General features: G+C 39.3%; 1 protein-coding gene across 2 annotated transcripts in view; it reads right to left on the reverse strand.

Moving 5' to 3' along the window:
* The window catches only part of HERC5 (HECT and RLD domain containing E3 ubiquitin protein ligase 5), a 56,450-nt gene extending 33,848 nt beyond the window's left edge, over positions 1–22,602 (reverse strand). Inside the window, exons 1-13 of one of the 2 annotated variants that reach the window (XM_032239641.1) lie at positions 22,192–22,602; positions 20,269–20,392; positions 19,527–19,603; positions 17,323–17,544; positions 15,718–15,809; positions 15,356–15,486; positions 12,615–12,760; positions 11,153–11,229; positions 10,322–10,425; positions 8,609–8,668; positions 6,684–6,777; positions 3,577–3,766; positions 977–1,131 (exon numbers count right to left, since the gene is read on the reverse strand). In XM_032239641.1, the coding sequence (XP_032095532.1) occupies positions 977–1,131; positions 3,577–3,766; positions 6,684–6,777; positions 8,609–8,668; positions 10,322–10,425; positions 11,153–11,229; positions 12,615–12,760; positions 15,356–15,486; positions 15,718–15,809; positions 17,323–17,544; positions 19,527–19,603; positions 20,269–20,392; positions 22,192–22,456 (1,737 nt within the window). In that variant the 5' untranslated portion in view covers positions 22,457–22,602. The remainder of the gene's footprint in view (positions 1–976; positions 1,132–3,576; positions 3,767–6,683; positions 6,778–8,608; positions 8,669–10,321; positions 10,426–11,152; positions 11,230–12,614; positions 12,761–15,355; positions 15,487–15,717; positions 15,810–17,322; positions 17,545–19,526; positions 19,604–20,268; positions 20,393–22,191) is intronic. The other variant, XM_032239642.1, reaches the window with a different exon arrangement.
* Between the last annotated feature and the right edge of the window lie 4,083 nt (positions 22,603–26,685).

Raw genomic sequence — 26,685 nt, forward strand, 5'->3', positions numbered from 1 at the left:
ATGCTCTAGTGCTTTTGAACCAGCAAAATACAATTAAAACCATAATTTGGTATCACTTCATATCAAAAATATTTTCAAAATCTTAAAGTCAGACATGGAGCAACAGGAATTCCTATCATCTCCTGGAGAAAATTTAAATTGATCCGACTGCTTTTGAAGTTTATTACTACCAGTAAAGAACAACACACACATATCTGTAACATCAATTCTAGAATTAGGTGTGAAAACCAGAACCAACTCGACACATAAAGACTGAGAGATATGTGCAAAAATGTTTATGGCGGCATGTTTTCTCATAGAGGAACCCCCAACAAAACACAAACACACACATACACACACACACACACACACACACACACACACACACACACACACACAAATTGCAAACAGCATATATATATATATATATATATCCATCAATATTGGAATGGATAAGCAAAGTATGGTATATTCATACAATGAACTATAATGCAGAGTGAAAACGAATGAAATACAGCCATAAGCATTAATCTGAATCAATCTATAAAACAATGTTGAGTATAAGAAGCATGTATTCCATTCACCTAAATTTTGAAAAAGCAAAATTAAACAACATAATTTCTAGAGATACATATACATAGTTATAAAATAGTAAGAGCAAGGGAATGATTATCCCAAAATCCAGGATCACAGCTACCTCTGGGAGATGGAGGGGTTGTAATCCATGAGGGGTACACAGGCATTTCTAAAGTGCTGGAAATGTTTTAACATGGGTGGTAAGGACACTAATCTTTATTTTATTATATTTCTTTGAATTCTACATAGGTATTATATATATCATTCTTTCATACGTATGATGTAATTCACAAAAAACATTTAAAAAAAATAGCAACAGAAACTTTGTATGTCTCATATGAGTCTGCTTAAGATCCAAGCCAGTTGAAAGCAAGGTAATTTTTATTGCTAAAGTCATGGAGGTTTCTAAAGGAACTCTTACCCTGTGCAGCTTCTTCAACATTTCTAGGAGAGCTTGAACATTACCATTTTCCTCAGCATTCTCATTCCAGTAATCCAACTGACATATGATGGCTGTTTTAAACATCTGGACCAGTTTGCTGAAAGTGGATTCTTGCAGAGTTGCCCAATACTCTTCTGAGGAATGCAAAGAAAGTAAATTTTTTAAAAAATGAGTTTTACTGTTTTTTTTTTTTTTGTTTTTGAGATGGAGTCTTGCCCTGTTGCCTAGGCTGGAGGGCAGTGGCATGATCTCGGCTCACTACAACCTCTGCCTCCCAGGTTCAAGCGATCCTCCTGCCTCAGCCTCCCAAGTGGCTGGAATTACAGGAACCCACCACCATGCCTGGCTAACTTTTGTATTTTTAGTAGAGACAGCGTTTCACTATGTTGGCCAGGCTGATCTTAAACTCCTGACCTCAGCTTCCCAAAGTGCTGGGATTACAGGCACAAGCCACTGCGCCCGGCCTATTGTGTATATTTGAGGTCTACAAAATGTAACGGGATACATATAAATAGTAAAATTGTTACTATAATGAAGCAAATTAAATTTTTTTTTGTAGGCCAGGCATAGTGGCTCACACCTGTAATCCCAGCACTTTAGGAGGCTGAGGCTGGTGGATTGCCTGAGCTCAGGAGTTTGGGGTCTGCCTGGTCAACATGGAGAAACTCAGTCTCTACTAAAAGTACAAAAAATTAGCCGGGCATGGTGGCACATGTCTATTGGGGGGCTAAGGTGGGAGAATCACTTGAGACTGGGAGGTGGAGGCTGCAGTGAGCGGGGATTGTGCCAGTGCACTCCAACCTGGAGTAAGTAAGACCCTGTCTCAAAAAAATATAATTATTTTTGTAACAAGAACAGCTAAAATCTACTTATTTAATAACAACAAAAAATCCCTAATATAATGTGTTATTAACTATAGTCCTCATCTTGTCCTGTCTATTAGATCTCTAAACTTGTTGATCCTACACATCTGCTTCTTTGTGTACATCTGCATCTTGCCCTGTTGCCTAGGCTGGAGGGCAGTGGCATGATCTCGGCTCACTACAACCTCTGCCCTACATCTGACCTACATCTCCCCATTTCCTTTCTACCCCCACCCACTAGTAACCACTATTGTATTATCTATTTCTGCATATTTGTCCTTTACAAAGAAGGTAAATTTAATTATCATGTAATTTCACTTAGATTCTTGAAGGTAAAAAGTAGGCAATATGTTTTGAAACACACAAAATACTTTAGCGTATATTACAATTACAAAAGCACAATTGTGATAAACTTTTCACTGAATAAATACAATTACTATTACAAGTTTATAATTTAACTTCCTGGTCGCTTGAGCCCAGGAGTTCAAGATTACAGTGGCTACAACTGTACCACTGCACTCCAGCTAGGTAACAGAGTGAGGCCCTTTTTCTATTAAAAAATACTACTAATGATTTAACATCCTGAAAAAGTTCCTTTACAGCTAACAGAACTACAAACTTGACGTAATTCATTTGTGAAAAAGTATGAACAAAATAAATCACATTCTTTGCCCAGATGAAACAGTATATGTATAAAAAATTAAAAATTGTTTGTGATTGCACAACTTTCTTTTTGTGCTCCCAGTCTGAGATTTTTAACTCTTAGAAAACATATTTCAGGATTTTAAAAAAACAAAAATCATTTTAAAGTAGCTTTTCATCACTTACAATGTTACCCAAATTTAATAAAACATAAAGAATTGACTTCCTTGAGCTGAATATGTTACGCATGTTAAAAATCCCATTAAACTCTTTCCATGCCGCTAGAACTAACTTGCAGTGCACTGGAAATATAGGGATAGGAGGAAACAGACTATCTGGATGTGTGACAGTGGACAGAAGACGACTGACCCGGATTCTTCCTATCTTTTTTTTTTTTGAGACAGAGTTGCTTTGTCACCAGGCTGGGGTGCAGTGGTGCAGTCATAGCTCACTGTAATCTTAAACCCCTGTGCTCAAGTAGCCAGGATGTTGAATCTAAACTTGCAATAGCAATTGTATTTTTTCACTGAAAAGTTTATTACAAGTGTGCTTTTGGTACTGAATACCCACATGCCCTTTACCTTAGAGTCAGCAAAAATAACTATGTTGCCATTTGTGCTTTCTGTTTATGTACAGATTATATTGTATTTTAGCTGAACTATTTGAAAATAAGTTGAAGACATCAGATTTCACTCATAATATTTTACCATTCATCTAAGAACATGGAATCCGGCTGGGCATGTGGTATACTGTACTATTCTTTCAATTTCTTATTGCACATGGTATACTGTACTATTCTTTCAACTTCTCTGTGAAATTCCTAACAGTGAAAAGTTGGGGACTAAGGAAATCATGAACAAGCCATGTGTGTCTCCTTTCCAAGGAATCTAAAAAGGTACTACAATAATCTATTTTAGATGATCATGGTAATTAGTTACAGTATCTTTACAGTATCTAACAATAAGAACTAAAAAAATGAATATATTTATAATTATCTAAGTTTTGCCATAACTTTACTAGGCATGTCTTTTCATTGAGAAGAGAGGTAAAGTATCTTCAAATCATCAATCTTACCCAGAACCAGTGAAGACTGGTCACTCATTTTACAAACAGCCTTTGCAAATGCAACCACAATGCTCTCCCAGTTGTTAGAATTATGCATCACAGGACATTCTGGGAGAAGGAAGAAAACTTCTAAAGCTTCTTGGTATGGAGAATGAAATGGAAGTCTTTTGAGCAGATTATCTTTGAGGCATGTGGTTATCTGTGGTCAGAAAGGAACAGGGAAAAGCCATTCAAAATTCAGCAGAAACAGGGTGCAACTTAGGGTACTAAAACAAGTGTAGAGACTGGAATTTCATTCTACTACTAAATGAGAATAATCATTTAGTTTTTCTAAAACCCCTGTTTACAACTTTTCTAACCTAGCCTCCCAAATATTGGTGGTATTTAGGATATACAGGTATTCCTTCCATCAATTGCTGGGGTGAATGAAGGAGATCAAGAGAAAAATCACGTGTGCAAGAGTTACACTGGATGAACAATGGATTCAGAACTAATAAAGGGCCTTCTCAATAATAAGTACCATTTTCTACCCTCTGGTTTACACTATCACACTTTGGGTTTCTTTTTAAAGAGTAAGAATGCATCAGAACTCCAAGAAGCAAAAAAAAAAAAAAAAAAGACAAATCCAACAATTTCAAGAATAAAATTTAACATGATTCTCATTATCTTCCATAAGAGCAACCGTCTCTACCACAAACTCTAATTTCTAGCCCCTCCAATCTCCTTCTGGTTTCCCCAATTCAGAATGTAACTGTTTAGGAAAAATTGGAATGGAATTCTGAATTGTTATGTGTGCTTAGATCACAGTAATCATTTGTCTAAAATCTCACTATGAAGATAAGCTAGTATTTATGGAGTACTTATTACTTGTCAATTATTATGCTAAATTATGCACACATATTAATTAGGTCATTTAACCCTTATCGTTTCTCCACAACATAGATTATATTAATCCCATTTTACAGATGAGAAATATGTGATTCAGAGAAATTAAGTAATTTGCTCAAGGTTACACAGCTAAGTGGGACTTTCTCTACATCTTTCTGACTCCAAAGCCCAAATTCTTAATCACTATATTATGAGATAGTGGCTAAATGATATCTCTAAATGTACAAATTCTTATAATTATCTATTTTTATATTAAAATATTATATTGGATTCTCCTACAATGAGCTTCAGCCTTTGGAGTTACATATACCTAATAACTCTATTTCAACATCTTATTAGTACACATGTTTTCTACCTCCTTACTCATCATCAGGCACAATAAGCCTCCTCATCTACTCTAAACCTTTAGAATTACTGTGGTAACCTCAAGCCAGTCCTATTGTTTTACATACTGTGCTTTGACATACACTTTTCTAGCTGCCTGGAATGCCCTCCCTTGTGTGAGCACCTGGTAAGATCCAAATTCCTCTGGGCAACTTGTTTTCAGTAAATAGAGCTAATCATTCACTGTCCTAATAATGACTCAATTCATCCAAAAATATTATACACATGCTACGTTCTGAGCTAGGCACTAGTGAAGACAGCAAACTGTAAAGCACACCAGGTCTTTGCACTAATGTATGCATGTATGTATCTGTCTCCCTGACTATGCCATGAGCTTCTAAAGGACAGGGGACATGTCTCTTTCATTTTTCATGAAGAGTCATCAATACAGTGTCCAGCACATATCACGTATTCAAATGTTGGCTGAATAAACATGCCAAAGGTCCGAGAGTCCATATCATAGAACCTCAAGATAGAAAGAAACATTACAGGTCTTCTGTTCTAATTACCTTATTCTGAAACAATGGAGGTCAAGGATGCCCTATGATCATTTCATTCACATACCATGTGTCTTTTTTTCTAGCACAATCAAGGTATAATCAGTAAACACGCAGAGCCCTTAATAATGAACTGACGCAATCCCTTCCCTTCACAGATGCACAAAAGGGCTTCTAGTTTTGGTAATCTTTCCATGGTTGTATTCAGTAGCAATGACTCAGAATCTTACAGAAAGAAAGTTTAAAATTCTCCCAATAGGAGGATTTTAAAAAACCAAAGAAAATGACCACTAACGAATGTTGATGAAACAGTCCACAGCGTAGTTCCTGGGTTGTTGATACAGGTAGCAATAAGTGCTGCAGAGTCCCAATGAAGGTACAGAATTAGGGGACCATTCCACCTCAGACCCCCAGTGGGGCTGTGGTTCTGCCAAAGTTAAGAGAACTGAATTTTCCATCTTCCCTTGAAAGAAAGGAGTGTATGAGAAAACCTGCAGCTGAAATAGAGAATGCTTGTTGTGGCAGACAGAGCAAGCATGGGAGCTGAAAGAAGGAAGGGTGAGAGATCAAAGATTGAAAGCGAAAAAGAAGAGAGCTACAAATACAGAGACAGACTAAAAAAAATGGGGGGGTGGCTAGAGGGAGGAAGGAAGGGAGAGAGAAAAAAACTACAGTGAGACCCAGAGAGAAAAAGATGGAGAGAAGAACAGAAAGTAGTATCCCTATATCAACCAGTATAATAGGAAAATAATGAAGACTACATTAAGAAAGGCAAACTTAATAAAGGAAGCATGTTTGGAGCACCTGCAAGAAGAAAACCTATAGACAGTAGTAACAGTGCTGAAATGGGAAACAATCATCTCATAAAGAACAAGAACATTCTAGAACCTATAGAAAAGTGGAATGGAAAAAACAGAGAAAGAATCTAGGCAGTTCCTAGTAACAGGGATATTCATATCAGAAAAAAATGTTCTCATTTCTACATTTACACTTAAAAGGGTTGCACATAAAATGTTCTTATTCTAGTGTGCCAATCGCAACAAATCCTTAATCATCTTCCTAAAGCCCTGAGTTGAAAAAATTTCCTCTAGGAATGTGTATGCATGTATGTGTATGTGTTTGTGTACAGACACATTATTTAGAATATTTGTAACCCGTGTGACTACTATGCCAACTATTTCACCCTAAAAGGGCGAACACCTAAATGTTATCTGAGTTTAACTTAATCTGAATATGCTACAAGGTCTTGGAGAATCCCTTAACACAAAACATTTCCTCTGAAATTTTGAGTTCTTGTAAGAAATACTCTGGTATACATTCTTTCTCCACATAACAATCTGAAGATACCGTATTAGTAATCCAGTCCTTTTGGGTTAACTCCTTGAAGATGTTCCTTGCTTTACTTAAGTCCAAATAAACAGGCATCATTTCTGTAGTTCTTCTGCAGAAGACAAATTTAGTATTTTGTTAGATTATCTCCCTATATGTAAAGCTGCTTCTAGAGCTTGCTTTACTTCAATAAAATTACCTTTTTTCTCAAGTGTATAATAATAACTATAATAAATTGTCTAAATACAAATGCAATTTAAAATGTAGTAGACGTGATTTTTTCTAAAATACCAAAAAAAAAAAAAAATCAAGGCTGCATAAACTATACTACTATAAGACTTTAACTCAGATGCTATCTGTAATAGATTAAAAAAAGAAATATTTCCCAGTTTAAAAAAATAGCCACAGAGGGAGGCTGAGACAGGAGGATCACTTGAGCCTGGAAGGTCAAGACTGCAGTGAGTTGTGAACATGCCACTGTACTCTAGCCTGGGTGACAGAGCAAGACCCTGAGGAAAGGAGAGGGGAGAGGGATGGGGAGGGGAGGGCGAAGGGAAGGGAAAAGAAAGAGAGAAAGGGAGGGAGGGAGGGAGGAAGAAACGCAGGGAGGAAGGAAGGAAGGGAAGGAGAAAGGAAGGGAGGGAGGGAGGAAGGAAGGGAGGGAATGGGGAAGGAAGGGGGGAGGGAAGGCAGGGAGGTAGGAAGGGAGAGAAAAAAAAGAAAGGAAAGGAAAGGAAAAGGAAGGAATGAACGACAGAAAAAAGATAAAGGTTTTTCCCATTTCTGAAAAAATACATCAATTTCTTCCAGTTACATGGACTGAAAAGTAGGGACCAAAAGAGGGGGCTTCTGAGCAATAATTTCTTAGTACTTCAATATAAAGTTACTAATGAAATGTTTAATTATCTTCTCATGGAAGACCTCCTAATGGAATGTCATGCAGCCATTAAAATTATGTTACTGGCTGGGTACGGTTGCTCACACCTATAATCTCAACACTTTGGGAGGGTGAGGTGGGATGATTGCTTGAGGCCAAGGAGTTCAAGACCAGCCTGGGCAACACAGCAAAGCTGCTGTCTCTACAAAAGTTAAAAAAATTAGCAGGAGGTGGTGACAAGTGGCTGTAGTTCCAGCTATGTGGAAGGGTAAGGTGGGAGCACTGCTTGAGCCCAAGAGTTTGAGGCTGCAGTGAATCATGATACTGTAACTCCAGCCTGGGTGACAGAGTGAGAACTTGTCTAAAAAAAAAAAATTACCAAAAAAGATAGAACAAAATGCAAAATGGGCAAACATTAAGTAGAAAACAATGTATAAACAATATGACCCAGCTGGGCATGGTGGCTTACACCTGAAATCCCAGAACCTGGGGAGGCTGAGGCTGGTAGATTGCCTGACCTTAGGAGTTCAAGACCAGCCTGGCCTTGAAATTGTGTGTACTTTTGACATTTTCTACAGCAACATGGTAAAACTCCAGCTCTACAAAAAATACAAAAATTAGCTGGGTGTAGTGTCATGTGTCTGAAGTCCCGCTACTCAGGAGGCTGAGGTGGGACAACTGCTTAAGCCTGGGAGATGGAGGTTGCAACGAGCAAAGATCACACCACTGCACTCCAGCATGGACAACAACAGGACAAGACCCTGTCTCAAAAAAACAAAAACAAAAAACTAGTAGGATCTCAATTTTTGTAAAAGAATACATTTGCATGAAAAAATATATACATAAACATAAGTGCTAGCTATTACTCTTAAGTGACGGATTATGAAGATTTCAACTTTCTTTTTACTGTGTATACTTTTGACATTTTCTACAGCAAGCATATACTTGCTTTGTTAAAAAACAATTTTTAAAAAGAGATGAACACACAGCTAATTATTTTACCCTCCAATCACTTTTCATCCTCTTTTACGGTACTCTTAACAGAATTTTAATTTATTAAAATTACCTTTTCCTCAAAAAACTTCCAGATAGACAAGCAGGAGATGAAAATATCTCTTGGATTTCCCTATATTAGTAATAAGACACTGGTTAAACCAAATCACATGATATACAGACATACAGACTCTTTATAGCATGAGACATGATAAATACAACATCTTATAATTATCCTTTCAATCTCTCCATTCGTCTCCTATCTGTAAGCATATCATCCTGGCATCTAAAAGTCCATTTTGTTTGGTAAATCTCAAAATTTCAGCAGCAAGCATGGAAAATAAAAAAACTTTATACATACTCAGAGATGCCTCAGATAAAGAGGAAAGGTTTGATTTATGGTCAGTACTTTCTTGGACAAATAAAACAATTCCACCCCACCAACTATGCAAGCCCTATTTATCTCTATTCCACTGAAGTAGAAACAAAATAAATTATCAGAAATTAAACGAGGGAAGGAGTATGCTCAGTTTAATCTTAGAATTAGTTGTGCAAATATTCTTAATTATTTATGCCCTGAAAATTATGATGCAACTATTTTGTACAACTATTTTCCAGAATTAGAAAGCCATATCTAAAAATATCTCTAAAAGACACTGTTTGTAAGAATAGCTATCATCACCCGGCATGGTGGCTCATGTCTGTAATCCCAGCACTTTGGGAGGCCAAGGTGGGCAGATCACAAGGTCAGGAGTTCGAAACCAGTCTGACCAACATGGTGAAACCCCGTCTCTATTAAAAATACAAAAAGTAGCTGGGCATGGTGGTGGGTGCTTGTAATCCCAGCTACTCAGGAGGCTGAGGCAGGAGAATTGCTTGAACCCAGGAGGAAGAGGTTGCAGTGAGCTAAGAAAGCATCATTGCACTCCAGCCTGGGCAACAGAATAAGACTCCATCTCAAAAAAAAAAAAAAAGAATAGGTATAATCTTTACAGGCTGTAGGAGTGCTATGGTTTACAGAAGAATGATAGAAATTATTCAGCAAAGAATAGGAGGTACACGAACTAATGGCTCCAGGATCAAATGGAAGTGGGAAACACTATAGACTGTATTTTCTGGTCAGAGAGTCACAATATACATGAACGGAGGCCTGGAGATGCCTTACAGTAAAGAAAGCTGTCTTCATGGAGCTTACATGCTAGTTGTGATGGTTAGTTTTATACATCTACTTGGCTAGGCTATGGTACTAAGGTATTTGGTCAAACATTATTCCACATGTTTCTGTGAAGGTAAATTTTTAAATGAGATTAACATTTAAAACAGTAAACTGAGTAAAGCACTTGAACAAGTGAATAAAAAGAAAGTACCTTCTATAATGTGGGTGGGCCTCCTCCAGTTGAAGGTCTTAAGAGAAAAGGCTGAAGTTGCCCAAGGAAGAGGGAATTCTGCTTTTAAACTGCCTTCAGACTTGAGCTACAACATCAACTCTTCCCCAAGTCTCCAGCCTGCTAGCTTGCCCTACAGATTTTGGACTTGCCAGCCCCTATAATCTCATGAGTCAATGCCTTAAAATAATCTCTCTCTCTCTCTGTCCTCTCTCTCTTCCCTCAATAGATAGATGGATAGACAGACATGATAGAGATAGAGATAGAAATACACACATATCCTTTTGGTTTGTTTCTCTGCAAAACCCTGACTACAAAATCTCATACTGCTGTGCAGAACTAGTTTGAGAAATGATACTTGAGAGTGATTTATAAGCAGACAATCAGACCATGGGGTGTACCTTTTGGTGCTCTGCCACCGTTTAGTCTCCACATCAGCAATCCATCTCTTTACAGTCCCTTCATTCAGTGTCAAAATTGTCCTCCTCAGATTAACATAAGAATTCTGTAAACAAACAGGAAAGTAAATAATTTAGACACATCAGGGATAGGTACCCAACTTTTAGGTATACTCTAGAGGGTAAAACTGACTTTTAAACATGGGTAGTATAGTCCTAGGACAATCATAAAGTGATACTCAACCAAAAAGTAATCAATCATTTGCCGGTTGCCACTTTCTTGTCCAAGGGGGCTTAGACTGTAAGTAAATTTCTCTGAGGGCCTCAACACTCAGCACTTTATATAAATACAATCAAATTAAACTGAACATCAGACAGTCTTGAATGGAAGGGAAGATCCTGAAAGAGTTGTGTGCAGAAAGGGGAGGAAATCAATTTCTCTTGGTGAAGTAGGGCAGGAAAGTTATGGACTTTTTATTTGCAGGCCCATGAACCTTGGGTTTTTCTTAGTACTGGCCTGCAAAGCCATTTTCAGAATCTCTCATTCTGTGGTTTGCAAAGATACTGACCAAATATCATTGGCAAGTAGCCCCCAAAAGGTAAGTAGAGTCTACGGAAATCACACTGATTAGACATTCACCATGAACAAATCTGCTGGTTTGTGTGGGAAAATATTGATGTAGTTTAGACAATAAAGGATCAATAATGTCCAGCTATTCCCCAAAAAGTCAGCCTAGTAATCTGATGATTTTGGCATTCACCAAGCCTGGATGCTAGAACCCTTGGTTTTGCTTAAAATACCAAGTTATAGAACACCTGGAGATCTATTTTTACCTCTTTCTTTATCCATAGCAAAATGCTTTGATTCTCTCCAGCAATCATTATTAGCTCCTTTTCTGAGGTATGGCTTTCTGAAAGAGATGCACAAAAAGTAAGAGTTTAGAAAGACATTTGGCACAAACATGCATATTCAATTTAAGTAACTTCAGATTCTTCTTTTTGTTTTGTTTTGAGATGAAGTCTTGCTCTGTCTGACTCCCTGGTCCAAGTGATTCTCCTGCCTCAGCCTCCCACGTAGCTGAAATTAACAGGCACATGCCACCTCACCTGGCTAATTTTTGTATTTTTAGTAGAGACGGGGTTTCACCATGTTGGCCAGGCTGGTCTTGAACTCCTGACCTCATGATCCACCTGCGTTGGCCTCCCAAAGTGCTGGGATTACAGGCGTGAGCTACTGCACCCAGCCCAGATTCTCCTTAAACATAGTCATTTTATCTTCTTAATAGACAAAGCTTAGTACATTTTCCACCAAGTAAGAAACTGAAATACATATATTTTGGAGTAAAGTCTAGTTGGCAAACATAGGTAATTCACAAGGTGAACATGTAACATCAGTTTAATATAAATGTTTACATATATAATGCAAATATTTGATTTGCTAAATGCTACCAGTTTAATTCAACTCCCATTACTAAAAACCATGTTTTTAAGATTTAACCAGTGACTGCTGGCTGTAAAGAATATAAGTACTTTAAGCCCATGTAACTGATTATAAGGAATCAAAGATAATACATGCTGCTTAAGGAAATAACTTTACTGTTCGTTTTCCCACAAAAAATGAGTAAATTTTGTTACTTGAGGTCACCACTAAGCTTTCAGAAACAAGTAACAGATATGCTCCAAGGTGCTTCTGTAGTGAAGTGTTTCAGAGCTCAGACTCTGAGATCACATAGAGCACGGGTTGAACTCCAGACAAACCACTTACCGGCCATGAGTAAGTGGCTAACACTTTTCTCTACAAGTCTCTTTATCCTCCGGTAAAACAAGAGTGACAGAATATTCCTCCCAGAATCGTTAAAAGGATTGGTGAAATAATACAAGTACGTGCTGAACACAGTTCAGTGCCAAGTATATGTCGACTGCTCATCATTTGGAGAGTTTTACATGATTGTGGGTCAACCTACAATCATGTAACCAGGGCAACCAATCACCAAATTAGTAAGTCTCTTGCAAACTGGAATGGGAGCTGCATATGCCTCTGAATCCATAGTCTATTTTACTTTGTTATCATTTAAATTCACATTAATCCTAATCTGAAGGAGTAATATAGAATAATTATTTTGTCTTGATAAATTAGACTGATTCTTGAATTGTTTACCAGTTAAAAAAAAAAAAAAGTATTTAGAGAAACTCCCTTCATAGTCATATACTGCTTCCTTTGCCACATTACCCAGTTAGAAAAATCATTTTCTCTAAAAAGATACTATGCCAAATCCTATATTCCTATACAATTTACCAAATCTGAGGTCTTCATTTGATGATACTTTCATGGGAAGCGGTATCAGCTGGTCACGTGTTCCACCATTTCCCAGTTGTCCTTCTTTTCCAGAACCAAAGGAAAAGACCTTTCCCATATCAGAAACATAGGCAAGTGTGTGCCACCTATTAAATAAAAGCACATATGGTCAATTCTTAATTACACACTATGAGAGTGTTTAGCAATACAGTACATTGCCAAAACTATGTTACCCATGAGAGTGAAACTAAACATCTCTTAAAGGATGAAAACTATCTAGAAACCAAGAAATCAACATGTACCTGAAAAGACTTTGGAACCCAAAGGCCATTCATGACCATGTCATACTTTGGCAATGGTGTTCCCTTTGTTGGGATAAAGCACCTCCCCTTGCCCTCTGCTCATTTCTCAAAACTCACTTTAAGTCATCACCTCTTGAAAGCCATCTCTCCTTGGAAGACAGAGTTGAGCTTCCACTTAATTTCTCAAAGACCTTTACCACACTGATTTTCCTATTGATTTGCTTGTTGGTATCTCCCACTATACTGGTGTGTAGCAAGAAATCTGGCCTTGCTCAGAGGTGTCTGGCCAGTGCCCACTTCCTGGGAGGTAACCTCTAAACCCACAGAATTTCCCAAGTGATAGAGGAGAGTCTTTCTTATGCATAGTAGGGTCCTGGGAGAGAGCTCCCGTGGCCTGTGATGTAAAGCAGACCCACAGGAGGGCAGTGCTGGAGATTAAGTTCAACTACCCACGCAATGATTTAACCAGCCATGCCTAAGCAATAAACTCCCAATAAAAATCCTCAATTTAGGCTGGGTGTCATGACTCATGCTTATAATCCCAGCACTTTGGAAGGCCAAGGCAATAGGATACTATGAGCCCAGAAGTTTAAGACCAGCCTGGCCAATGTAAGGAGACCCTATCTCTACAACAAATTTAAAAATTAGCTGGTCATGGTGGCACCTGTGGTCCCAGCTACTCAGGAAGCTGAGGCAGGAGGACTGCTTGAGCCTGGGAGGTCAAGGCTGCAGTAAGCTAAGGTCACACCACTGCAGTCCAGCCTGGGCAACAGGGTGAGGCCCTGTCTCAAAAAACAAAACCAAATCTCCACTTGGGTGAATTTCTCTGACTGGATGGCAAATTCTGTGTGTCCTGTCACATTATCAGGCCAGAAGAGATAACACCATCCACCTGCTCCAGGGGGAGATGACAGCCACAAGCTCAGCATTTGGAGCCGTCTTAGGCCCTGAACTTATGTTTCTTCCTTTGACTGGTACTAATTTGTATCCTTTTCTTGTAATAAATGTGACTGTGAGTACAATAGCTTTCAGTAAGTTAATGCATCTTTCCAGTGAATTGTCCTGTTAGTAGGGGTATTGCCCTGATGTGCATTAAGACAGGTTTTCAACTCACCTCCTTCTCTTGTAATACTTGCTACTCAAAGGATTGTGTGTAATGAAGAATCCAAAGAGGTGATAAGGCTGGTCTGGTTGAGAGATACTGAATGAGGTATCGATATTGAAGAGAACCTTTCTTTGGTGAAGAGACTCGTATTCTGATAATTTGGGCTACCTTAATATTATCCATTTATGTAATTTTACTCCAAGATCGTAAAAAATACCTACAGACTGAAAGTATGTAGGCTAGTTTTGTATAAGAATGGTTTCAGTAAACTAAAAAATGAATCCAATATTCAGATACAGTCTGAATTTTGCTCCATGTTTAGTGAGGAAAAAACTGCCCAAAAATAAGTACATATGGGGGAAGATATTTTTAACCCCACCAACTCCCAACATCCCACTGGAAAGAAGTGGACTCATATATCTGATGATCAAAAAAATTAAATAGTGATGTGGTGGCTCACCCCTGTAATCCCTACATTTTGGGAGGCCACAGTGGGCAGACCACCTGAGGTCACGAGTTCAAGACCAGCCTGGCCAACATGGTAAAACCTCATCTCTACTAAAAATATAAAAATTAGCTGGTTGTGACAGTGTGCGCCTGTAATCCCAGCTACTCAAGAGGCTGAGGCGGGAGAATCACTTGAGCCTGGGAGGCAGAGGTTGCAGTGAGCTGAGATTGCATCACTGCATTCCAGCCTGGGTGACAGAGCAAGACTCCATCTCAAAAACAAAAACAAAAACAAAAAAAACAAAACAAAAAAACCTTTAAATAAACCAAGGAATTTGAGCAAGACATTTTACCTTTATTTTTTAAAAAAACAGCTGTGAAAATTAAACTTCTTAGGAATATTTCACTCAAAACACCACTGACTCTGTCTTATACTTTACTGTGATCAGGGCAGGCTACAATGAAAGTACTCTGGTAATTAAAAAGTATGTTGGCTGCAACGCATTGTCAGACAGGATGCTTACATTAATGAATAATCCTTTGTGATTTGCGCTTATTTTTCGCAAATAAACAATTAATGACTTATTTTTCTTAAAGACAAAAGTGTACCTGAATAGTTACAAAGGTATTTCGCTAAGGAGACAACAGAAAGTAAATTGTATTTGCTCATTACAAAACAAACAAACAAACAAACAAACAAACCTCAAAGAAAACAACCATGTATAGTAGAAGACGTATTAGATTTCCAATAATATAAATTAAGCATTTTCACTGATTTGAAAATGTTTGATTCTTATAGCTCAAAGAAACTGATAGAAATTTTATTAAATTACTATCTAGTTTATTGCATTCATTTTTGTCAATTTCATTGACACTTTACAACTTACCTTCCACATGCTATCTGAGTCACTCTATTCCCAGCAAGCTCAGCCACCAAACAGGGTCTTAGCTCATTCTGTGTTGAATTGTGACCAAGTTGCCCATGTTTTCCAGCACCAAAAGTAAACAGCAGCCCATCCTAAGGAAAGAGAATGTCATATCAGATGCCAGAGAAATATAATAAAAAAGTAGAATCCACTGATGCAAAGTGAATAATAAAAAGTACTGTCAAAGTAAATGCTCCTAAATATCAGAAGGACAGTGCTACATGTAGGAAGTGACAATCTTTCTTCCCTGGGAAACACTAACTACCCATACAAAACAGGTGTATTCTAAAAATACAGCCAAAAAGAGACAAGGGTACACCCACCTGTGTGAGCAGGGCAGTGTGAGAGCCACCACAGGCGAGAAATTCAACTTTCTGATTGTCTAGTGCTTCAATAAGGGAAGGAGAATCTTTACCTGTGTAAGGAAAAGAACAGCTAAAGTGACCAAAACGAAATGCTGAGTTTCACACTGGAGTTACCTGGACTGCTGCTTCTCAGTCCAGCAACAACAGTTCTCATGACATTCTGACAAGAAAGGCTCTACACCGCTATGTTTAGGACCAAGTTCTACATCTCAGGGTGAAGGTGGGGCAGTGGTCGAAATGGTCACACTTACGGGCACCCCCCTGTGAAAGGGTCAAACTACTTCCCAAAGTAGTTCTCAACTCCACCTGACTTGCTTCACTTTAACTGCAGCACACTAAATATTTCCAATCCCCATCTAGAATTACTTTTAACGAACACAGCAATTATTTTCTTCTTTCAATTTATCTGCTACAGTGTCACCACCTCATACCACCTCTTTTTTCCTTTATGATTATTTTCCTGTCAAAGCACTCAGAGATTCAGCCAAAGTAGTTTAATGGCCCCGTTATTCTCTCCTCTCCTTTGAATATTTTTCTAACACTGACTTATGGGCTAGTCTGTGTAATGAGCATTGCACTGTGTCAGGGAGAAACAAGTATCTAACCTGTGATCCAGGGTAATGCATAGATTACCACAGCTGGGGAAAGCAGCAGAATTTGTTACACCTGAAAAATCAGTTTTTGGGCTCAAGAGAAATTTTGCCATCAGCTTTGTTCAGTAATGGAAATTACATGTTTCTTCATGGGTGCTTTTGTGTGTATACAGACATAATTGATACCTTATAGAATAAGATCAGGATACATGATTTCTTAAATGGGATTTTAGATTCTTTTGTAATAATACACTAACAGACTTTAAGTGCAAAAGCTTTGAAGGTCATTTCATTCAAACATGTCACTTTACAAAAAAAAAAAAAATGAGGGTCGGGTGGAGTGGCTCACATCTGTAATCCCAACAATTTTGGAGGCTGAGGCAGGTGGATCACAAGGTCAGGAATTCAAGACCAGCCTGCCCAACATGACAAAATCCCATCTCTACTAAAATACAAAACATTAGCCGGGCATGGTGGCAGGCACCTGCAATCCCAGCTACTGGGTAGGCTGAGGCAGGATAATCGCTTGAACCTGGGAGGCGGAGGTTGCAGTGAGCCAAGATTATGCCACTGCAGCACTCGAGCCCGGGCAACAAGAGCGAAATTCCATTTAAAGGAAAAAAAAAGGAGGCCTAGAGAAAAGTTTAGTGACTGGGCAAGGCTTGCAGTTAGTAAACTACAAAGCGGGAATCAGAATCCAAGTTCTCATCCCTAATTCAATGCCCTTTTCCATCTCACACACAGCCCTGAAACATTTATAGTAACAGCCTTGACTCAATTATAGTAACAACTTCCACACTATGCATGTCTCTTGGACTTATTCTGCCCCAAAGACAGAGAGGTAGTCAGGAAGAGCTGTGCAAATGAAAATGAAGATGTGAACCATTTTTGACAGGGAGATCCATTAAATTCATCCCTTATCTAACAAGGATATTTGTGGATAATAGGAATCTGAGAATGTGCTCCATACTCTCAGTGTGGTCCAGGCCTAGTTGTCCAAATTCATTTTTTCCCCATGAATAAATGTTGCCAGACATGGATAAGGCCATGCTGTGGGCTTCTCCGGCAGAAATCTGAGCCAAGGGTATTCCTGCAAGGTGCTCCACAATCTGCGGTGTGGTGGTCGAGGGAAATTTCCTTCCAACTCCGAGCTGCCCATGTAGGTTCTGTCCCCAGGCAAAAAGCTCACCACCTTCACATAAACAAAGCAAATGCAGTTTTATTCAGTTTAAAATGCAGCAGACATTACCCTAGAGCATTATGCATACTCTACGTAGTATAGTATCACAAAACTGTACCTTTGTACTGATGGGACTCTCAGATCCCCTATGTCTGACTCAGAAAAACATAGAATCTTTTCTTTAGCAGTGACAGTTACACTTCTTTATCCCTCACCTCAAAGGGTAGAATGAAGCTATATGAACATATTAAAATCAAATTCAAGAAATATTTACTTTAAAACACCCAGACAATGGGTCCATGAAAAACAGAAGCAATCTACCTCTGATAAAATAAAACCCAGAACTACTATTTTCTCTATCTCCCTACCTTTCATATGGTTGAAGAGCTCAAACAACTGTAAGATTCATTTGAAATTACAAGATCCCAAATAAACAACTGTAAAATTCATTTGAAATTATAGTATCGTAAATGAGTCAGTTTTTTCTTCTATTAATTGAATATATGGAGGTCATTTTTAGGGAGAGTTCTTAGACGTTATTTGATAGAGCTGACAATATCTAAAAGTACATCAGAGAATTAAGAGTCTAAAAAAGTACACCAGAGAATTAAGGTTTACTGAGCATCTCTTTGCAAGATATTGTGCAGGATCTGGAGGGAAGCAGAGCCTCTCATTCACACAGAATTTTCATGCACCTGTCAACCACCAGGAATACAATGATGAGCATGACCAGTTTCTTTTCTTGTTTCCCCAACTTTTATTCTTTCTGTACAGTGATTTACTAGTAATAAACTCTGAATATCCCTTTACCCTTGTACATACATGCCTCTAGACCCTGGGCTTCTTAAAGGTAGGGTGTGTGTGTTTCATCTTCATAATCCAAACACAGTAGATAAAATGAAATATTTGTTCATGAATGAATGAAGTCAAATTATCAATTTTTTCCAATACCAGTTCATACTATCAAATCTCAACATGTCTTGCAGTGAAGGTCAAATACTAATTATTAACTTCTCTTGAATCCCAGCTTCCATTCAGTTTACGAACATGTTTGTACCTGTCCTACATTTATTAGCAAAAATTCCCTTGATTCCAAATTCCCCCTTTATCACCCTGCTTCTATTTTAATTATTCCTTTCACAGTAAGTTTCTTTTTTCTTTTTTTCAGACAGGTTCTCACTCAGTTACCCAGCCTGTAGTGCAATGGCATGATTATGGCTCACTGTAGCCTCAAACTCCTGAGCTCAAGGGATCCTCCTGCCTCAGCCTCCCAAGCAGCTGGGACTATAGGTGTATACCACCATGCTCAGCTAATTTTTAAGTTTTTTTGTTGTACAGATGAGGTCTCCCTATGTTGCCCAAGCTGGTCTCAAATTCCTGGCTACAAGTGATCCTCCTGCCTTAGCGTCCCAAAGTGCTGGGATTACAGGCATGAGCCACCAAGCCTTGCCTTATAGTCAAATGTTTTTAGGATATAATTCATATTCACTGCTTCCATTTCCCACCATGACAGTGTCTGATAGAAAATGAGAAATATTATAGGACTAGGGAGAATCCTTGAATTCAAAAGGCAGTGTTAAGACATATCAGAGGCCTGCAACCTGGCCACAAAATCGGACCCAGGAGATTCTGAGCCGGAAGAGTGGAAGCTGGAAGAGTGTTAGGAAAAGGAAAGAAGTTTCTGGGAAAGGGTGGCCCCAGGCCTGGACCAGATTCCAGAGAAAATAGTTTTGATTATTCAGAAAATTTTCACCATTTTGTACTTGAAAAATAAAAACATAAAACCGAATTTAGGAATAATAATTATGGAAACCTGAACATTTTATAGATCCAAGAATTCTCTCATTTTGTATTTGCTTTAAGAATAGTACTCAGAACCATGTCAAATTCAAAACTATATTTCTGTCCTGTTACAAAGTGAAGTATAGACATTCTACTGGCTCCACATATACACACATGTATTACTTCTAAAAATTATTATTCTAGAAAAATACCTTTTGAGAGTGCAAGAGAATGATAATCTCCACATGTGATCTGGATTATTTTTTTTTCTTGTAAAATGCTTTCAAACCTGATGAAAGAAAATACATTTTATGTTAATCACCATAATGAAAGTAACAATATGGATTTTAGAATTATTAATGGTATTTAATTAGAAATGAAGCTCAAGAAAAAACTTTAAATTTGATGCATCACATTCGGTGCATCTAAAATTATTTTTTAAATACTATATGTTTTAATTAGTGGTTTAAGAAAAAATAATATGCATTACATAATTATAATAAAATGACTAAAATATTCTATGCAAACAATGATTTTATGATGCAGGAATAAATGCAAGATGAAAATGAGTTCTAATTCATAATAATCTACTAGGGAAAAGTCTCACAAATCATTTCATGATAATATGTATTTTCTTCTAGGTTAAAAACTTTTATTTCTGGAAATTTAACTTATAGGATTATTGTGAGGAACATATGAGTTAATGAATGTGAAAATCCAATTTAGGGCTAGACAGACTATTTAATCATTATCTTTAAATGCCAAAACAACACATTATACTTGCCCTGGGAAACATGGATTTACTTGTCAGTTCAGAATTTATCATTTACTGAAGATGCAACTATATAAAGCAGGGACAAGAATCAGATATGGTAACATTTTTCTACAAAAATTATTGTCTTTTATTTAAAATTAAATAATTAATAAAATTAATAAAAGAAAAAAGTTCCCTACCTTAGATGTTTCATGCTATAGTTGTCGTACTCAAATGGTTTTCCGTCTGATGAGAGAATCAGCATGTGGTCTGCTCCCAGGTCCATGGAATGTATCTTCATGTTTTTTCCTAACTTAATGCACTCTACAGAGCAAATTCAACCAGGAACTATGATTATTTTGATTATTATGCACTGTATTACTGATTTCATTATAATACACTTAAAACACCTGGGAAAAATTTCAACTGGACAAGGTTTGACTTACCATGAATTTCTCTTAAGAAAATTCAGGTAGGCAAAGTAAATTAGGAATGACAATTGTCTTGACACAGATTTTTTTTTTAATTTGAAAAAATATTGATTTATACTTTGTTTTAAAAGGGACACGCCCTTAAAGTATCCAATTAAATATCTGCTTTTAGACTCCTGTTTATTAAGTGAAGACAAACTAAATTTGAAATGACACAGATGAAAAGGTCTATAAAAAATAAAACTTTAGGACCACATAACTCATTTCGAGAACAGTACATTGTGTATTCTGAAACATATTCCTTTCTCCCAAAAAGCAAACAACAGTAATAAACACCTCCCAACAGTTTCCAGTAGAAGCCAAAGCCTATATTCTTAAAAGGATTATGTTTGGGGGACTATTTTGAAAGGTGATGTGGTTGAAAACACTTTTCATTAGCATTAGTGCACATGTGGCCCTTTCTAAAAGTTAAGAGAAACTGTCCTCTGGTTAAAAAATGTACTCTTATTTAATTTGCTCACAAAAGTTAAACTAGGTAGTTTGGGGACCTTGTTTCATCTTCAGTGCCAATGAAATAGAATCTATTCACGTAAAAATCTCACAGCACAAACCATATTACAAATGCTAGGAGAACCAAAACAGTTTGGTAATAAGAAATCGCCCAACAGACTTTCTTTTAAAGAGACTCAGCATTTCGAAATCAGCTGAAAAATAGGAGGTATTAAGAAATGGTAACGGGACATTGGCTGGGCATTTGGAAAAACAAATAAATCTAGTCCCCTTCCTACCTCAGTACTTAAATTCCAAGTGTACAAAAAATTTTAACTTAAAAAATAAAATCTTAAAATTACCATAAAGATGAGTACTTTTTTAAAAAATCTTGGGAGCGCAGGCAGCTTTCCAACCTAACATAAAATCCATAAGCCTACTTAAAAGAAAAAAATCGATAACTACCCAAAAAACTGTGCACAATAAAAAATAACATCCCATGAAAGGCAAAGTGAGAAAAATATTACAACATGTACGAGGAGCAGAAGACTATTCTTATTCAATATTCAAATACCCCTTCCATACCAATTAAAAAAAGATTTAACAACTCAATTTTCAAAAAGCCAGGCAGAAATAAACAGGCAGTTTACTGAAAAAGGAATGCAAATGCCCTGTAGAAAACCGCAAAGATGTTAGACTTCGAGTTAAATGCAAAACAAACCCACAGCAAGATACCAATTTCTTCACTCCACAGACGGGCAAAATTTCAGAATGTGGGCATTTATTTCCCCCCACCTTGATGAGAATGTGGGAGAAGTGCGACTGAAGGACAAGGTAAAATCCCATCACTGAAAACGGCTCCCAAAGTTGGAGCAGTGGCTACTTTCTCAGGAGTTAGTGGGAGATGTGACGCGAGGGGGGCCAACTTGAACAGAAACCTGTGGAAAAGCCAGACTGGCTAAAAGGATGAAGATGCTGCCCGCAGGTTCTGCGCCACCCGCTTTGCTGAGTTCAGGATTCGCTGGTTGCCAGCATCCCGCGCACCACGCGCCAGACAAGGACCGGGATAAAAGACAGCTCAGGTGCGCTGTCAGCGAAACGATCCGAGCCAGGCTCGCGACTGCGGCCTTCTGGGCTCTCTCCCCTCAGGCGCGGACCCCGGTCGCCCGCCCATCACAGCCCTCACACAAGAGCCCCACTCACTCGGCGTCCGGAGGCCGTCACTCCCCGGGAGCAGCTGATGAACCTGGACGCCCGCCCCGCCGCGCTCCAGGAAAGCCAGGCGCCCTGACGAGCAGCAAATCTGACGCGTCGCCTCGACTCTCCGGAGCAGCGCGCGGCGGAGGCCCGCGGTGCTGGGGAAGAGCCAGAGCTGCGCGCCCTGAGATTTCGCGGGCTGGGACGCGGCGGCCCGGCCCGCGACCGAGCGTCTGTCGTGCCGCGACTTTCTCCGCGACCTCCGCTCCATCGCTGCTTTGCGGGGTCCCCGGCCCGGAGGCGAGAGGAGAGAACGCGACGTCCCGGGACTGGGCGCGCCCACTGCTCTGGGCGTCGCGCGACAGAGCGGGAACCGGTTGCACGCAGCTGCGTGGCGTCGGGGAACCGCAGCCTCCGCTACTGCGCCCCTGCTGTTTGGGGGCGTGGCCTGCAGCTAGTTTCGGAAACGAAACAGTTTGTTGTTTTTAGGGGGCGGAATCGAAAAGGAAAAGGAAACTGAGATGAGAGTGACTGGACAGGCGGCCAAAGGTAACAAACAGGTCGCTGGCTAGAGTAAAGGCCGTTGGCTGAACTGAGAAAGTATCCCGGGCGGGCAGCGGGCACCTGAACTCCTGGACGGAATGGCTTTCAAGGAAACGCTGCAGTTCCACTAGGAGGCACCCTGACACACGCATTTCCAGAGGGAGGGATAACGGAAGCCAAAGTTTATTAAACGTTGTGCGCCAGGCTCAAACCGGGATGAAACTAGGGAGAACTGTGCAGTCAGCCTCCCCGACCCCGCCCCTCCCCCCGCCCCCACGCCGACCCCTCCCCCCCGCCCCCGACCGCCCCCCCCCCCCCGCCAGCCCGCCCTGCTACATACACCTGGGTGCTTGGCAACAGTGATGTGTTTTAGGCCTTTTCTAGAATGTCCAACTAACGGAGCCATACCTAAGTGGTGGTTTATGTCTGGCTTTTAAAACAGCACAATGCTTTGAGATTCATCCTACTGTGTTTCATTAGTCATTCCTCTGTGTTATTGCTGAATGATAGTCTATCATGTGGATATGGCACAATTTATTTATCCATTCACCAATTGATGTCCCTGTCAGTTACAGGGAACAGGAGAAAACTTCCCCTTTGCTCTCTGAAGGGTCACTGGAAATCGACTGACAACACTGGGCCTGGGCTCCTGCTTGTGAGGCTCCAGCACTTTGTGAGGCCGAGGCAGGAGAATCTCTTCTTTGTGAAGTGTGTAATCAAATCTTTTGACCATTTATTAGCTAGCTTTACTTATTATCTAAGAGTTATTTATATATTTGAGTTCTTTGTATGTTTTATATCATATTCTTTATTAGTTGTACATTTTGAAATGTTTTCTACCTATCTGTGGCTTGCCTCTTCATTTTGTGTCTTTTGAAGCATGAAAGTTTTAAATTTTGATGTAATTTATCCATTTTTTTATTTTACCTAGTTCATACCTTTTTTTGTCCTACTTAGGAGATTTTTGCTAAACTAAGATTATAACATTTTCTCATTTGTTACCTTCTAGAAGTTTTATAATTTTTTGGTCTTCATTATATTTAAAATTAATTATTCTTTATAGTATTGATAGATGCAGGAGGCAGATAAGGGAGGGTCCCCAGAGAATCTCTGAGCTGTCCCACAGCTTTTGTGCAGCTGAGGAATACTGGGGAGGGCCTTGTTTTGGTATGCCGGCAAGGGACTGGGGGCCTGCCTGCACCAGGAGAATGGGGTGCAGCCACAGGGAATTCAGCCTTATAAAGCAGGGAGGAGCCTCTTCGGCTTGTGTATGGTGGCTTGGTATTCAGTCTGTGATGTAGGAGCCTGTTGGCAGGACCCCACCTTTGTATTTTGGCTGAGAACTTTCTTTTAATAACTCTGTCAGCTTTTAGGAGTGGATGTTTACAGCTCCTGAAGTGCCAGTGGCTGTGCTACTGTGTGCTTTTTTAGTTTTGCTGTCTATAGGCACTTGTGTTAACCAGCTCAATTACACCCTCTACCTTGTCACAAAGACAGAGGGCTTTCTGTATCCCTGGCTCATGCCTTGGTGTACCAGAAGAATTGGATCACACATAGGCGTGGAGAATGAGTGCAAGGTTTTATTGAGTGGAAGTAGCTCTCAGCAGATTGGGGAGCCAGAAGGGAGTTGGTTTTCTCCTAGAGCTGAGCCCCTGAGCGGCCTGGGCTCTCTTCCGATTGCCCTAGACAAACTCCACATTGTCCCACTGATCGATGGCCTGTTCGCATGCTTGTGCCTTTAGAATGGTTCTTGCCACACAGTACCTACTACAAGTAATTATTCAATGAATTAATGAATCCCTTAACATTCAGATTTTTCAAATAAATTATTCGGCAGTTTGCTAAAATAAAAACTATACAGATATTCCTAAATAAAATATATATATATATATCTAGCAAGGTCAGGGATATAGGAAATGTTGCTTTACAGAATATTGCTTTATTAAAAATATTATTTTTGGCTCACACCTGTAATCCCAGCACTTGGGAGGCAAGGCAGGAGGATTGCTTGAGCCCAGGATTTCAAGACCAGCCTGGGCAACATAGTAAGACCTTGTCTCTTAAGAAAAAAATTATTCTTGATTAATTTCTTATTATTTAGCCAACGATTTTTCAATTAATTCTCTTTTTTTGAAATTGTAAATTGGCAATTTATAATTGTATACATTTATGGAGAACAAAATGATCTTATAATTTATGAATAACAATGTGGAATAATTAAGCTAGTTCACACATCCATCACCTCAAATACTTAACAATTTTTGTGGTGAAAACATTTGAAATTTACTCTCTTAGGTATTTTGAAATGTATAATACTGTATTGTTAACTATATTTACCACACTGTGCAACTGAACTAAAAAAAAAAAAAAAAAGAACAGGCCGGCTCACGCACCTAGGCAGGCGGATCACGAGGTCAGGAGATCGAACCATCCTGGCCAATATGATGAAACCCCGTTTCTACTAAAAATACAAAAATTAGCTGGGTATGGTGGTGCATGCCTATAGTTCCAGCTACTCGAGAGGCTGAGGCAGGAGAATTGCTTGAACCCCAGAGGCGGAAGTTGCAGTGAGCCGAGATTGCGCCACTGCACTCCAGCCTGGCAACAGAGCAAGACTCTGTCTTAAAGAAAGAAAGAAAGAATATATTCATCTTGTTACTGGGTTAAGTGTTTTGATGGCAAGGTGTCCAGGTTCTTGGCACATTGAACAAAGACTTGAACAAAAGCGGTGAAGGAGTGAATTTATGAGAGTGGAAGATAGCGTAGGAGCAAAGGCAAAAGTACACTCCACAGGGTGGGAGCAGGCTCAAGCAAGTGATTCAAGAGCTCTGGTAGCAAAGTCATCTGGGGCTTAAGTGCCCTTTAGAGGTTTCTTATTGGTTACATACTATGTAAATGAAGGTCTGGATAGTGACCAATTAGAGGCTGAGGTGAATTGCCCCATGGCCAATCCAAGATTGGTGTGGTTTGGTGCCTTATGCAAATGACAGTCCTAGAATGGACCAATCATTAGCCAGAGTGCAGATTTGGCCTGTGGCCAATCGGAGGCTGATGTGGTTTGGCACCTTATGCAAATGAAGGTCCTGGAATGAACCAATCATAGGTCAGTATGCAGACTCTTCAGCTCCTGGGAGTCTGTCCAAGTGATCCTTAGATTCCCTATCTCTGGACTCTATTCTCCTGCCTCATTTTCCTTTAAGAGACATGATCCCTAGAAATCTTTATGGGAGGCAGAGAGACTGATTGTCTTTTCTTCTATAACTGCTTCCTGCTGATTTAGCACACTGGCCCTACCTACTGGGGACCACAGAACTCTTGCCCTGCTTTGTCTTGTGGACACAAGGTAAACTTTTGATGGCCATACGTGGTGTCTTTACACGGCACTGCCTGGAAGCCTTCTTATGCAATCATCTGAAGCTAAATGGTTTCTAGGCAAGAGAAAATGAACTTACTTGGTTAAAAGGTTTAGCAAACATGATCCAAAGACCAGGGCCAGTATAACCATTAGTAATGGGCTGGCTAGGGGATGGAGCCATGATGCCCAGCCCAGCAACCTTGATCAAGAGCCCCATGATTCCGACAGCTGTTGTCATATCTTAGCGGCCCGGTCAGCTAGTTTTTAGATGCCATCCTTTAATATTCCTGATTGGTTGACATAGAAACAGCATTCTTTCTCTAGGAAAAGACATAATAAGCCTCCCTTCTCAGTGCTTAGGCTATCTAGTCCCTTTCTATTTTGCAAAGTGACCACTGCCAGGGAACTTATTTGATTTTGTATGATGACAATACTTGGAGCAATGTCATCCAAAATTTCCATGAAATCTTTGGACAAGTGCTGGTAGTAGGATAGGGAGGTTGCCAGCAGTCAGTGATCTCAGCCTTTGCGCTGATGTGCCTGGGGCCAGTAGTTGGACTTCAAAAATGGTGTGATTCATTATTCCATATCCAGCTTGGTGC

This window comes from Sapajus apella, unplaced genomic scaffold, assembly GCF_009761245.1.
Source record: "Sapajus apella isolate SASKATOON/1434 unplaced genomic scaffold, GSC_monkey_1.0 scaffold45, whole genome shotgun sequence".
NCBI lineage: Eukaryota > Metazoa > Chordata > Mammalia > Primates > Cebidae > Sapajus > Sapajus apella.